Here is a 16,035-nt window from a genome sequence, read left to right on the forward strand (position 1 = left end):
ACTGGTTACATGTAATAGAACATCTATCTAAAACTAAAATATATCCCAAATAGGTAATTTTTACTCCTAGCCCATAGCATGTCTATTCTTGGCTTCATTTATGCATTCATTCAAATGTGGTGTGACTATGAAAACAATAGCACAGTTAGCAACAAAATTTTATCAACGTGTGGCAGATAAACACATTGTGGCATTTGCATACAATGGAATACTATTCAACAATAAAAAAGGAATGGTTTACTGATATGTCATGAATACAAATGAATGTCAAAAACATAAAGCTGAGATAAAGAAGCCAAACACAAAGGAGTATATACTATACTAGAGGCCCGGTGCACAAATTCATGCACAGGCAGTTGGCAGGTTGGCCCCAGCCCTAATAAGGGTGGAGGGGTCTGCCGGGGGGAGGGGCTGCAGGCAGTTGGCTGGCCGGCCCCACCCCCTAGTTGAACTCCTGGTGGAACTCCCAGTCAAGGGGACAATTTGCATATTAGCCTTTTATTATATAGGATGGTTCCATTTACATGAGGTGTTTGCTTGGGGCTAGGTATATGGGACTAACTAAGAAAGGACAGAGGCAATTGGGTAGATGGAAACATTCTATTAATACTGACGGTGGCTATATGGACATATGAATTTTTCTAAGTTCATTAAGCTGTTCACTTGAAATCTATGTACATTACACCTCAATAGAAATGGTGAAAAATTTTTATTGATACTAACCTGACATGAGCACACAGAGCACCGGTCATTTTCCAACACCCAAATCTGACCGTTGTGCTTAATTTTTCCATCGTGGATGCAGTCCCCTGTACAATTCTTTCCATGAGGACATCGGCAATCATATCCACCATCCAAGTTAAAGCAAATGGTATCGTTGGTGCAGCTGTGCCTGCCGGTCCCACACTCATCGATATCTACGGCCAAGAAAAGACAGCAGGCCCTGTGCTTAGAATATGCTCGGTTCCAACCACAGCAGTCAGGCTAGTTGTGTCCTGACATGAAGCATACATTCGTTTTCATCTTACTGGCATGCACTTCCTATTCAGTGCTGACTAAAGCAATGCTAATCAGCTAGGGATTTCACAGGAAAATATTGTCATGCTTGATTTCGAACACCAAATAACCTTGCTTACATTTTTGACTTTTATATCTCTGTAAATACCATTGGGCTTTATGAAACACTTAATGTTTTTTGAAAGTTAAGAATAGGACTCACTTTATCAAACAAAAACAGGTGGCAGTGAAATTCTAAAAGTGCCTATGATTTTTCATTGAGGAAACCATTCTCAATGTTTAAATGGTACCTACAGAAAAATCCTTTCTGAGTGGGAGATAAAATGTCAGGGAAAGCCTGAGGCATTTTATTCAATTTCAAGCCCTATTCACACAGTCATGTCTCCCACATATAAGCTCTTTTCAGCATTCTGCTTAGGTGTTCTTCCCTTACAGTCTAGGACTTTCCACATTGTCCTTATACTTTCTCTTCACCCACAGAAGGGCAAGGTACCATCAACAATTACCATGTCTCTCACAAAGAATCCACCACTTGTTAACTTTTCCATTTCAGATGATCATTTCATCTCCTGCCTGACTCAATTGGCAACTGCCCCTTCTTCACCCGACATCACCTAGTCCATGGCAATCACAGCCTAAAGCATTTTCATACAGATGAAAAGCAAGCATCATGACCCACAGATCAGGGCCATAGGAGAGACATGATTCGTTTTATTTATCCCCATAATTTAAAGGTCACAAGCCAAAATACATTTCAAGGATATAGTATGAGTGGCAGTAAGCAGTTATTTCCCATTTCATCTATTTCCTCTGAGCAAAGGTCCAGAAAGAAAGAATTAAATCGTAACAGGGAAAGTGGGTTAGAGAGAAGATGGAATGTATAGCTCTTAAGTAGGAGGAATATACACTGATTTTCCTTCAAATTTTTAAAAACAGTATTTAGTAAATATCTTTCTTAAGTGGTTTGATTTCAATAATATTGGGGACATGGACTAGTCAACATTATAGTTTAGCCATATTTAAAATCTTAAATACTTAAGTTCTATTATATATGCAACCTTGAAAATAAGCCACATGATATATTCCTCTCTGCTTAATTTTTTTATTAGCTCCCATCTCAAGAAAACCTATGAATTGAGACAATGGCTGAAAGATTTTTTATTGTAACTACAATGAACTATTATTATTAGATTGATTTGCCAAGGATAATCTACAATAATAAAAGAAAACATGCAAATTAACCATCACTCTGCTACACCCACAGGCAACGCCCACCAGCCAATCAGGAGTGATTATGCAAATTAACCCAACCAAGATGGCAGCTGACCACAGAGCTGGAGCAAGCAGGAGGCTAGGGTTGCCCCAGCAATGGAGGAAGCCAAGCTTCCCGCCCTGGCCAGCCCTGGCCTCTGCTCAATGAGGCACTGAAAAAAAAAGCAAAAAAGGAGGGGCTGGGACCTTGGGTCACTGGGGGGTGATCAGGCCAGGATGGGATGGCAGGGGCCATTGGGGGTAAGCAGACCAGCAGGGGGGCCAGTTGGGGGTGAGCAGGCTGTCAGTGAGGGTCAGTTGGAGGTGATCAGGACAGTGTGGGGGGGAGGCAGTTTGGAGTGAGCAGGCCAGCAGGGGGGCAGTTGGAGGTGAGCAGGCCAGTAGGGAGAGGAGGTGAGGGTGAGCAGGCCAGCAGGGGGGCAGTTGGAGGTGAGCAGGCCAGTGGGGAGGGGAGGTGGGGGCGAACAGGCCAGCAGGGGGGACAGTTGGGGGTGAGCAGGCTGGCACAGGGGGCAGTTGGGGGTGATCTGGCTGGCAGGGGGAGCATTTGGGGGTGAGCAGGGTGGCGGCGGGGAGCAGTTGGGGGTGAGCAAGCTGGCAGGCAGAGTGGTTAGGGGCAATCAGGCAGGCAGGCAGGCAGATGAGTGGCTGGAGCCAGCAGTCCCGGATTGTGAGAGGGATGTCCGACTGCAGGTTTAGGCCCAATCCCTGTAAACCAGGAGTAGGACATCCTTCGAGGGGTCCCAGATTTGAGAGGGTACAGGCCGGGCTGAGGAACATCCCCCACCCTCCGTGCAGGAATTTCATGCACAGGCCACTAGTACTGCTTATAATTATAGACTACTAGAGGCCCTGTGCACAAAAATTTGTGCACTGGGGGGGGGGGGCGTCCCTCAGTCCAGCCTGCCCCCTCTCACAGTCTGAGAGCCCTCAGGGGATGTCCTACTGATGGCTTAGGCCCACTCCCTGCAGTCTGGCCTCCCTCTGTGGGAGGTGATCAGGCTGATCAGGGGAAGGTGCTGCCCCCATCACCCCACCGCAGTTGCCTGCTCTCGGCCCTCCTAGCCACCATGGCTTTGTCTGGAAGGACATCTGGAAGGACGTTTGGCTGTCCGGTCTAATCAGCATATTATGCTTTTATTACTATAGATGATCACAAGGAGAACTGTTAGCCAGTATGAGGATACTTTAAAATATTTTTAATGTACACTGATTAATATATATTTTTTCAGAGCAGATAAAATTTTCTCTTGGTAATGGAAATAAAAATTTTAAAGTAGCCCTATATTTGGTCTATTCAGAATAATAAGGTATATTTGATGAGTTGATCTTCATCTCCCAAGAAATACTCTTATAATTAGGAATTATAGTAAGCTAGATAAACATTAACCATAGTTATTTGGTCTCTTTGACCACAAATTCTACAAAAACCTCTTACTATATAGTGCTTTAAATACACACTATTAACAACAATATTCCATCAATGGCTATGGCTGGATTTTTATAATCTTTTCATCTTGCCTGACATTTAAAATAAAAACTCTAATAAAAGGTAATGCTTTCTTCCCCTTCTGGGCAGAGAGAGACCTCGGATTTGCTGCAGAAGACAAAGAGGAGATATCCAGGGACATCCATGCTCTTAAATAAGGGACACTTACAATAATTTTAAAAAATAGACTAAAAGCTGCTCACAACAGTGGCTGGCATGCACTTGTCATACGTGGAGAAATGTGTAGGCAGAAACATCATAATAGACTAATCATTACCTTTTGTTAGCCAGTGGGATTTGAAATAATTTGAACTCATCTTGCCTCTTCTGCTTCTCTACTCTGGGTTTCTCATGGCAGAGGCTATTTTCAATTGAGTGGTAGTATAGAATGTTGGAATTCAGTTTTACTATAATGTATGGTTTCTAAATTAAATATGCATAAAGGGAATATATTCTGCTTTGAAAAGCCTACTATGGAATGTAAATATTTCAACTTTAAAAATATTGTTAACTCCTTTAGTAAGTGATAAAAAATAATCATGTTGCTAAATTCAATGGTCAAGTCTCAATTGTCGTCTAACTGGATCTAGCAGCAACATTTGACATAGCTTATTCCCTCTCCCTGGCGAATTTCCTTTACTTGCCTCCTATCACATGCTTCCTTGGTAGCTCTTGTAGCATCTTCTGCCCACATACACCGCACCCCCTCCCTCCCGCCCCGTCCCCAGGTGTAACAACTAAACTATGAATAAACTTTAGCCAAGCAAAGAAGTGGTAAAGAGTGGTCAAGTCAGAGGCAAGTGTGTGTGCAAAGACACAATGTTTAGAGCCATTGAGATGTGTTTAAGGAATAGATATGTTGGTATGACTTGAACGTCCAGGGAGAGCAGAATTGGTAAAGATGCAGCTAAAGAGGAAGACAGGGCCCAGGTAAAGGTCATGTTAAGAAATGTGAACTTTATCATAAAGATAATACAATGTCATTTTAGAGAATTCAAAAAAATCATAATCAGATATCCATTTTAGAAAGATTCCTTTGGCTTCATATTGGGAAAGGGATTTGAGTGGATTAGAATTTGAAACCAGGAAATCAATCAACAGGCTCTTTCAGTAGTCCAGGCAAGAGACGGTCATCTCATAAAAGCAAACCCTTATACAGTGGTTGGTATTACCCGATTCTAAGTATCTTACCTTATAATAGAGAAACATGCAAATTGACTGCACCTCCGCTATGCCCACGATTGGGCCGGCAGGAGGCTGGGGGCGGGACTCCAGGTGGCATATCCGCCGTTGAGAAGATCAAAATGGCGGTGCCCAGTGGCCAGGCCCATGCTGCAGCTCCCCGGGGCGCCTGGGGCGATCAGCACCCGGGGGGGCGTGGCCGGGCGATCGGCACCCGGGGGGGCGTGGCCGGACCCATGCCGCCGCTCCCGGGGGTGCCTGGGGCGATCAGCACCCGGGGGGGCGTGGCCGGGCGATCGGCACCCCGGGGGAGCGTGGCGGAACCCATGCCGCCGCTCGCGGGGGTGCCTGGGGCGATCGGCACCCTGGGGGGCGTGGCCGGACCAATGCCAGCTCCCGGGGTGCCTGGGGCGATCAGCACACCGGGGGGGCGTGGCCGGGCGATCGGCACCCCGGGGGGGCATGGCCAGACCCATGTCTATCCCGGGGGTGCCTGGGGCGATCGGCACCCAGGGGGGGCGTGGCCGGGCCCATGCCGCAGCTCCCGGGGTGCCTGGGGCCATTGGCACCCCGGGGGGGTGTGGCCGGACCCATGCCGCAGCTCCCCGGGGTGCCTGGGGCGATCAGCACCGGGGGGGCGTGGCCGGGCGATCGGCACCTGGGGGGGCGTGGCCGGACCCATGCCGCTGCTCCCGGGGGTGCCTGGGGCGATCAGCACCCGGGGGGGCGTGGCCGGGCGATCGGCACCCTGGGGGAGCGAGGTGGGACCCATGCCGCTGCTCCCGGGGGTGCCTGGGGCGATCGGCACCCCGGGGGGGCGTGGCCAGACCCATGCCGCCCCGGGGGGTGCCTGGGGCAATCGGCACCCCGGGGGGCGTGGCCGGACCAATGCCGGCTCCCGGGGTGCCTGGGGCGATCAGCACACTGGGGGGCGTGGCCGGGCGATCGGCACCCGGGGGGTCGTGGCCGGACCCATGCCGCCACTCCCCGGGGTGCCTGGGGCGATCAGCACCCCACGGGGGCGTGGCCGGGCGATCGGCACCCTGGGGGGGCGTGGCCAGACCCATGACGTCTATCCCGGGGGTGCCTGGGGCGATGGGCACCCAGGGGGGGGCGTGCCGGGCCCATGCCGCCGCTCCCGGGGGTGCCTGGGGTGATCGGCACCCCGGGGGGGGGGGGTGCCTGGGGCGATCAGCACCACGGGGGGGCGTGGCCGGGCGATCGGCACCCCGTGGGGGCGTGGCCGGGTGATCGGTACGGGGGGGGGGGGGGGGGTGGCCGGACCCATGCCGCCACTCCCCGGGGTGCCTGGGGCCATCGGCACCCCTGGGGGCGTGGCCGGGCCCATCGGCACCCCAGGGGGGCGTGGCCGGGCCCATGCCCCCGCTCCTGGGGGTGCCTGGGGCGATCGACACCCGGGGGGGCGTGGCCGGACCCATGACGTCTATCCCGGGGGTGCCTGGGCCCATCGGCACCCCGGGGGGGTGTGGCCGGACCCATGCCGCAGCTCCCCGGGGTGCCTGGGGCGATCAGTACCTGGGGGGGCGTGACCAGGCGATCGGCACCCCGGGGGGGCGTGGCCGGACCCATGCCACCGCTCCCGGGGGTGCCTGGGGCGATCAGCACCCGGGGGGGGGGCGTGGCCGGGCGATCGGCACCCCGGGGGAGCGTGGCCGGACCCATGCCGCCGCTCCCGGGGGTGCCTGGGGCGATCGGCACCCCGGGGGGGCATGGCCGGACCCATGACGCCCCGGGGGTCCCGGGGGTCGATCGGACACCTGGGGGGCGTGGCCGGCCCCTCCCGCCCCTCCCAGGGGTCCCGGGGGGGCGATCGGCCACCTCGGGGGGCTTGGCCGTGCCCATCCCGCCCCTCCCGCTGCTCCCGGGGTTCCCAGGGGCCGAGGCTTTCCGGGCCTTGGGCACCAGCGGGGAGCCTGCACTGATCGCAGGAAACCACTGGGGGTCTGCTCCTGTGATCAGTAGCAGGGACGCTGGGTGCGGTGAGCCCAAGGCCTGGAAAGCCTGGGGCGGAGGCTTTTCCGGCCTTGGGCACCAGTGGGCAGCCTGCAAGGATGGCAGGAAACCACTGGGGGTCGGCTCCTGAGATCCTTAGCAAGGATGTTGGGTGCCGCGGAGCCCAAGGCCACCGCCCGGGGCCAAGCCCCGACCCTGAAAAAGGCAGAAGGCTGTGGCCACAGCCAAGGCCTGGGTCCCTGGTGCTGGCAGAAAACTGGTGCAGGCAGCCAGGTGAATGAACGTCTATTGCACGAATCTTCGTGCAAACGGGCTACTAGTTTTCATATAATGGCTCATTAATCCTTACCACACTGAGGAAGGTACAGTTATTATTCACTTTGTACAGATCAGGAAACTGGGCATAGAAGTGTTGCAACATCCCTAAGGTCACACAGTCAGTAAGGAATGGAAAGACCACGCAGTCAGTCTCCAAGTCTGTGCTCTGAAGCACAGTGCCGTACTGAATGGGAGCAGTGGGGACGCACAGAAAGAAAAAATGATGATAGAACTTTCCAAGAAAGAAAACAACAAAGATAAAGCAACATAGTGACTTGTTGTTGGCTTTAAAGATTAGGGGAAGGGAGCGATCATGAACGATGTTCAGATTTCTGGCCTAGAAGATGTGGTTGATGATATTTCCAGAGAGAAAAGCAAGATTTTGCTGAGAAGTAGAAATGGGTGGCAGGGATGAAGAAAGACATGAGTTAGTTTAGAAAACTGAATTATACTTTCCTCTGGGCTTCCAAGTAGAACTGTCTTACCCGTAAGTAATTGGATATATGGGGCTGGAGTTCAGGAAAAAAAAAACTGGGCTGAAATATGAATTTAGTGAAGATATACTTTCATCATTTCCTTTCTCAAAAATTGTCCTTCAGACTCCAGTTCAAACTTCTTCATAAGGCATTTAAACTTATTTCCTTTGCTTGCATTCTCTTTTCCTATCTCACCCAAACAGGAAATAATTCCTCTCTTTGTTTTCTTACAGCCCTGAATTTATATTTTTCTCAAATATTTATAATTTTCAAACTTGTAGCTTTCTTTTCTATTAAAAATATCACTACATTCTATCTTCTGTAACAGTTTTTGTTATACAAATTTTATCGCTTCTACAAGCTGAGAGCAGTGACAAGAAAGTGCAATGTGGGCATGAAAATAAAATATTACTATGGAAAAAAATACGGGCTTGGTAGAAATGATGATATGGACAAGGAAAATGTTACTCTGGCATATTACCTGGGGATTAAGTGTCTATGCCTCTGAGTAAATGAATGAACAAAACAGCATACACTTTGTATGAATGTAGCTTACAAACATGTATGTTGTAGATTACACAACTGAAGCCTAAAAAACAGTGAAATGGTACATAGTTATTTATTAAAGTCTTTAAGTATGAATCTCATACTTCATTGTAATTGTAAATCCACTGCTGTGGCTTTGTCCACTTTGAAATGCTCTTGTTTACTGTTCAGCAACAAAAATATGGCGCCTTCTCAGAAATAATCATCCTCTTATAACTGCATCCTTCCATGTACTAATGTTACAATTCTATAAGTCACTGAAATTGCAGTAAATGGATAAGTGTTCAGAAGAAGCATTTTAGTCTTTAATTTTTTTAAAATTTTTTATAGCACAGGTGGGCTATTTTAAAAGACTCCTTCATAGCACACTGACTTCTGAAAAGGTAGTATATTTCTGTGGTAATCATTATAAATTCTATTGGAAGATAACAAAAGAATAATCATTCCAGATTGTGTTTTTGAAAAAATCAGAATTTCAACTGTTTCTGTGTAAGCATCTGCGTGAGCATCCCATAGAATATTTTACTTCACTATCTTCATCTTTATTATGTGTTACTTTAATGGCTAGTTTAATCTTTCTTGTTATTTTCTGAATACTCATGAATGTACTAATTATGTTTTGTCCTGATCATTACTATATATATGTAAATATATATTTACATATAACTTAGCTACTATCAAACATACTATATATCTACTTTTAACATAGATTATGTTCCTAACACACTTCTGATTAAAATGTCATCTATCATACATCCCTTATCTTTGTCATTAGAAAAATACAGATATCATCTACTAGGTTCTACTGCTATAGACACTGATGACTGACAAGCAAACAAATTCTATGACTCTTTTTAAAAAATTTTCCCTCACCTGAAGATATGCTTTTTTTATTGACTTTTAGCGAGAGGCAGAGAGAGAGGGAGGGAGGGAGGGAGGGAAAGAGAGAGAGAGAGAGAGAGAGAGAGAGAGAGAGAGAGAGAGAGAAACATTGATATGAGGAACATGGACCAGTTGCCTCCAGTACATGCCCTGACTGGGGATTGAACCAGTAACCAGGGTATGTGCTCTGACTGGAAACCAAACTGCCACCTCAGTGTATAGGATGATGTTCCAACTAACTGAGCCACACTGGCCAAGGAAATTCTATGACTCTTGAAGCTTATGCTCTATAGCAGACAATAAGGAAGGAAACACATTAATATATACAAACATTTCAGGGAAATTTATAATGTCTGTGAAGAGAAGTGAAACGGTAAGTGAATAGTGTCAGAGGTAAGATGCTATTTTAAATTGGGAGTCCAGGAGAAGCCATTTTAGAGAAAATCTACACTAAACTTTTTTTTTTTTTAAAAAAGCAGGCTAAGATCTGGGGGAGGAACATTCCAGACAAAAAGAACAGCACATGAGAAGGGAATCAATTTGGTGTATTTGAGAAGTGTCAAGAAAGCCACGCATCCATATCATGTAGGCCTTTGTAAATCATTGTTAGGATTTGGATTTTACTCTCTGGTGAGTGAATGGAGAAGCTGGTAGGGTTTGTGAGAAAGCCAGGAGAGAGTACTGTCCTCAAAGCCAAGTGAAGAAAATTGTTTCAAGAGGAAGAAATGATCAACTGGGCCAAATGGCTGAGTCATCAAGCAAAGAGAGTAACTGACCAGGGGGATTGGCAAATGAATATTTGTTATTAATCCTGGAAGGAGAGCATTCACTGCAGCAGGGGGACTCAGCTTCACTGGAAGCAGGGAAGCACAGGTAACAAGGCTAGAAAATTCTTTTAAAGAGTTTTACTCTAAAAGGGAACAGAAACATGGGAAATCAGGTGATGTCAAGGAAAGTGACATTTTCTTTGTTTTTGTTTTATTTTTTAATGATGGGTGCTGTTTGCATGCTAATGAGAATGATGCAGTAGGAAAAGAGTATTTATGATGTGGAAGAGAAAGTGGATAGTACAAGGGCAAAGACCTCATGTGGGTGAGAGGGAATGAGATGCAAGGTACAATGGAGGGTTTAATTTTTGATAGGAAAAATAAAACTTCATTCAGTGAAACAGGAGGGAGGGAAAGCAGCAGATAAGGACATAAGTGAGAGTTATCCAGTTAGCTCCTGGGGCAGACGTGAGGTATTTCTGTTTTTCTCTGTTAAATAAGAAGAATAGCCATCAACAGAAAAATGAAGAGAAAGGGAGTGCTACCTAAGGTTTGAGGAGACTGGAAAAGGGATGAAATGGTTGTATCAGACAGTTGCAGGGGAAAGTTACTAAGGAAACAATACAGGAATGCTGGACAACGCTGACGGCCCCTGTAAGATGGCCCCCAATGATCCTCAGCATTTAATGTTTAGGCTCCTATATAATCCCCTCCCCTAGAATGTGGGCTGGACTTATCGACTCACTTCTAGCAAACAGAATATGGGCACAGTGATGAAATGTCACATCTGAGGTTAAGTTATAAAAAAGCTGTGGCTTCCATCTTGGGCACTTGCTCTCTCCTGAACTGCTCACTCCAGGGGAAGGGAGCCAGCTCCTGTGCCTTGAGGCAGCCCCATGGAGTGGCTCATGTGATAAGGAAACAAGGCATGCCAATAGTCCCATGAGTGACCTTGGAAAGCGAGTCCCATTACCTCCAATCCCACCCAGACAAGTCTTCAAGATGAGACCACGGGCTGGACAACAACTTAACTGTAACCTCATGAGAAACCCCAAACCAGAGGCTTACCTCTAGGCTGCTGTGAGATAATTTTTGTTGTTTTCAGCTGCTAAGTTTGGGGGGTAATTTGTTATGCATCAATATATAACAAATATAGCCCACTTGAGATTTGTGGTCATTCATTTAAAAAACAGTGAGCGCAGTTACAAGTGTAAAGTAAGATAGTCAACAGAGGTATGTGGTTTTCTACTCATATGTGAAAGGGTGTGCAAGGATACCCAGCAGAATGAAACACAGATTACCCCTAGAGAAGAAGTGGAAGGGATGGGGAGAGGGAGATGAACTAAAGATGCATTTTCAGCTTTCATGTATATGTTTCTGTATGATTTATATATAATCAGTTTATATTCATCCTTTTTGTGGGTAATTGAAAATAAAAGACAAAAGGAAGGCTTCTTTCTCATAATATACTACAGAATACAGGCAAAATAGTTTATCGGGGAAGAGCCAAATCACAGTGTGATCTGCGCCTGGTCCCTGGAATTCTCTACGGGGCTGGAAGTACTTACTCTGGAACATTAACATGGGCAAGGGAAAGCCCTCAGACCAAAGTTAAATGGTTATATGCAGATGCCAGGCTTTAGCCCCTGGTAAGATGTTAGTATTCCCATTCCTACGTAAAAATCCAGATGGCCCCTCTGCTCAAGGTCCAGAGCTCTGCGGCTGCTGGCAAAGCATGCTGGGAGCTTTGGCATCTATCACCCAAGTCTGTTTCACTTTTCTCTGTGTGAAACCCTTTAGAGGCACAAGGATAAAAGACATCATATCATTTAGGTGTCAACTACTGTTAAGTTAGCTTCTCCAAGGCTTTCATTGACTTTGTCATTTTAGCCACATTATTCTCTCAGGCTGTTACTCCATGCAGGTGTAAATACAAATGGAGAAAATAATGACTTTTTGAGGGGTTTTTTATTCTCCATTCCTGTGCCTACATTTGATGGCAAATCCTTTCAGTGTGGGTGGTTTCCCTGGCAATTATTCACTGGGTTCTGCCTGCTGTTTAAAACCTGTGCCCCTTGACAGAGGGTACAGATAAGCAGAATTGTTTGTTAATTCACTGAAATGGATTAAAAATTAATGGTAAGTAATCTATATATATAAATGCCTAAGCAACCATTCGACCATTCGACTGGTAGCTATGATGCACACTGACCACCAGGGGGCAGACACTCAATGCACAGGCATAGAAACATGGAACAAATTGATGAATCTCAGAGGGAAAGGGGGAGAGGGAGGGCGGAAAGAGATTAACCAAAGATCTTATATGCATACTAGAGGCCCGGTGCACAGATTCATGCACCGGTGGGGTCCCTCGGCCTGGCCTGCGCCCTCTAGCAATCTGAGACCCCTCGGAGGATGTTGGACTGCCGATTTCAGCCCAATCCCTGCAGGCCAGGCCAAGGGATCCCACCGGTACACAAATCTGTGCACCAGGCCTCTAGTTGAGTATAACCTGGTTGAATTTTCCACTCCTATTAGACTGAAATCCTCTTTCAAGCAAGAATCATATATTCTGTATTCAACATGCGACATTCACTAAATATCTCTTACTTTGCCAGGCAAGTGATATGTTAGCGTGTACTGTGTATATTATATTTGGCTATATCACTCTCATATCCCTATTACCCCCTTTTTCTCTCTATGCTGCTTTCCCCATCTATTTTTTCAAGTTTTTTTGGGGTTCACATTTTGGGGGGCAATTCCAAAATGTATCTGATATTCATTCTAAAACACACTCAATGGTTGCAAATATCCATAGAGAATTGGTTTAGTGTCACAAATTTTAATAATCTAAAAACTGATTATCAGAGTTAGCAAGCAAAAGTTAGATTTTAACATGTTTCCAATCACTGCTGTATAAGCACACAACAAAAATCACCAACTTAAACATTAGGTCAATGGCAACTATCTATACCTTATCTATTCCTCAGGTTCAAGAGGAGTTTTAAATTCTAGGTCTTCTCCTGTACTGACCTTCACACGACTCTCCACTGGGGGAAAACATTCCATTGTCATGGTAGCCGTCTCTGCACTCACAGTGGTACCATCCAGGCAGGTTAATGCAGTTGGCCCGGCTGTCACACTGAACAAAGCCATCCGAGCACTCATCAATGTCTGTGTGGGAAAAGAAAACATAAATGGGCTGTTATACACTTGCTGCTTTTATCTCAAATACACAAAGGTATTCTACTAACATTTTAGCGCCAGCAAATCCTAATAACCGAGAAAACATAAGATTGTGAAAGTCCACTTGGTTATTGGAAGCATTACAGAAAGAATGAGTGGCATTAGTAAGAGGAAAAAAATCTAGACAGCTTCTCTGTTGCAAAAATCCTCCTGCTGTAGAAAATGGGAAGAAGTTATCTGTGATGGTCATTAGTGCTGCTCACCAAATATTTCCAGCTCTTCTGGACACAGCAAGGATTGCCACGGGACTTCCTAAAGCTAATTAGGGAGTGACATGTGTCCCTGCTAGGCAGAGCCTTGAAGATGCAGTGTGTGAGTCACATGTATATTTTCCCCATCACAATGACCAGCAATGATCTGATCAGCCGCAGTTCCCGAGTGAGGATGATGTGGGGCACCTTCCTCCCCTACTTGGAATGGACATGTAGTATAAGCAAGAAATCGCCTGTTTGTTCTAAGCCACTGAGATTTTAGGGTCTTTTATTACTATCAGCATACCCTATTACAACCTAATGCATCATTCATCAACATATGGCAATAGCATTCATGCATCAATATCCTTCATATTTCTGAAAATATATACCCTTTATGTCACTATTTAATGGGTTTCTCATATATTAGCTTATTCAACCCTCAAAAAATATCTTGCCATGTAAATAGCATATCAGACAAATGAAAAAAATATGAGGTAAAGCAATTATATGCGATTTAGTGAAGATCACCTATATGTTCACAGCTGCCTGCAAGTAGAACAGGCTAAAATTCGCAAAATTCCCTACACAAAGGAAGGTATGTATCTTGAGTCTCATATATTTCCTCCAGTGATTTATTAACATTCACAAATATTAGGAGCCCTTTATTCTCCTGGGGTTCTATTTGCTACATAGTGGGAACATCCAACCCCATCCAAGTCTCTTCCTTTGTTCATAGAGGGAAAATGCCTGGAGTTGCCTTACAGATTGTCCCCTTCCTCTCAAATAGCTCTGGGCTCTGGGTGCTTTGGGGTTGACTCAGACCCTAAGTGATCTGATGGCACTGCACCACTGTACTAGTAGCTGCGAAATATCCACATGCACTCCTCTCCCATCTTCTAGCCTTGTGCTGTGCCTGAAGACTGATTGCCAAGGTAGGAAGCATTTTCTTCTACGCTTCCCACATCTGTATCATAGTTCCTGCTGCAGTGACCAGGCTCGGTTATTTCCCTGGTGTTGAAAGGAAATCCAGCTGCTATTTAGAGTCCTTCACCCCAGACAGTCCACTCCAGCTCAGCATAATCTATCTCCTTCCTCATCCAGTCTCATCTAACTCCAAATTCTTGGAAGTATATATTCCTTTCATTTTCTTTTTAAATTTCCTCTCTTCCTATGTTCAATTTTGAAAGAGACAATTTTTTTGAATAAATGAATAAAGTTGTGTGTTTTTTTAAGAGAAATAAGCCATCATTTATTTAGCTCTGAAATATATGAGACTCAAGCCCAGAGTCCCCTCACTAAAACAAGGCACAAACTGTCCTTTTAGATTAGGTAATAGGCCAAAAAATAGATATCTTATATTATTGCAAAAGTTTAACATTATTTCTGAACTATGGATGTTTTTGTTTCTGTGGTTCCTCTTCTGAATAGTCAGTTCCTCAAGTCAGCTGTTCCCACTGTCAAAGTAATTCCTAGAGAGCAAATTAGCTAACCATTGACTTCCTAACACATGTGGATTGCTTCCACTTACTAAGGCCTCATAGGTTTTATGAAACAGCCTATTTGTATTTCAAAGGCCTCCCTAACTGATGAACCTCTGATTATAAATGGGACCAACATCCTTTGCTCATTCAGCTTTATATGGTCTTTTCTTCTAACGCAAATGATGCAGAAAATTGATTATGTCATTTCTTAAGTGCATGGACAAAAGAAAATAGGTTGGGATTTAAGCTTTAGAAGTGAGTTTCTTGGAAGAAGGCCAGAAGGGGTATGTTTAGACTATCTCATTTTAGAACAATTTGGTCATTAATGTTGGTGATTTGGAAGTAGCTGTTAATGGAACAGAGCTTTCTCCAATGAAGCAACTCTTGCATCTATATTTAGTCCTTTAATTTAGCCCCATTTTCTTGCCTGAACACAGTTGCAGAGTTACCTCAGATCCCAATATATATATATATTCAATTTATTTTCTCTCATCACTCTTTTCAATCACAATGCCTACTCCTATACTGTCTCATCTCCAACTTCTTCAAGTTCTTTTTATTTGCAATAATAGAGGCCCGGTGTACAAATTCATGCACAGGTGGGGTCCCTTGGCCTGGCCAGCGATAGAGGCCAATCGGGGCCATCTTGCCCAGTCCCAATCGGGGCCTACGGGGGTCGACCGGCTGGGGAGGGACCACAGAAGGTTGGAAGGCCAGCTAGGGAGGGTCCACGGGAGGGCTCCAGGGCATGTCCAACCCTCTCAGCCAGTCCCAATGGGCTGGACCCCAGCAGCAAGCTAACCTACTGGTCAGAGCATCTGCCCCCTGGTGGTCAGTGCGTGTCATAGCAGTCAAGCGGTCAACCAAATGGTCGACCAATGGGTCAGATACTTAGCATATTATGCTTTTATTATATAGGATAGCAACCTCCCTTGATCTATAAACATGCTCATTAACCTTTTGCACTAGGATGTCGTGTGTGACTCGACACAGTTAGCATCGAGATTAAAATTACTCTTTGAATGTATCAATAATTTGAAATATAAAAAAATCCAAATAAATAAGTTTGTATGAAAAGAAACTCCAGTTTTTTTATTCTACTGCCATGCTTTGTAAAATCTGGGGTATTTAAAAAATTAAATCCCGAGTAGAATAAAGGAATCGAGAAAAAAGCAAGCGAGTGCAAAGGGT

General features: G+C 45.8%; 1 protein-coding gene across 1 annotated transcript in view; it reads right to left on the reverse strand.

Annotated features, from left to right (window-relative positions):
• The window catches only part of NELL2 (neural EGFL like 2), a gene marked incomplete at its 3' end in the record, with an annotated part of 320,606 nt that overhangs the window by 12,647 nt on the left and 291,924 nt on the right, over nt 1-16,035 (reverse strand). The window contains exons 16-17 of the mRNA XM_079775779.1: nt 12,957-13,097; nt 724-917 (exon numbers count right to left, since the gene is read on the reverse strand). Coding sequence (XP_079631905.1) covers nt 724-917; nt 12,957-13,097 — 335 coding nt within the window. The remainder of the gene's footprint in view (nt 1-723; nt 918-12,956; nt 13,098-16,035) is intronic.

The sequence above is a fragment of the Cnephaeus nilssonii genome, assembly GCF_951640355.1.
Source record: "Cnephaeus nilssonii genome assembly, chromosome: 6".
Taxonomy (NCBI): Eukaryota; Metazoa; Chordata; class Mammalia; order Chiroptera; family Vespertilionidae; genus Cnephaeus; species Cnephaeus nilssonii.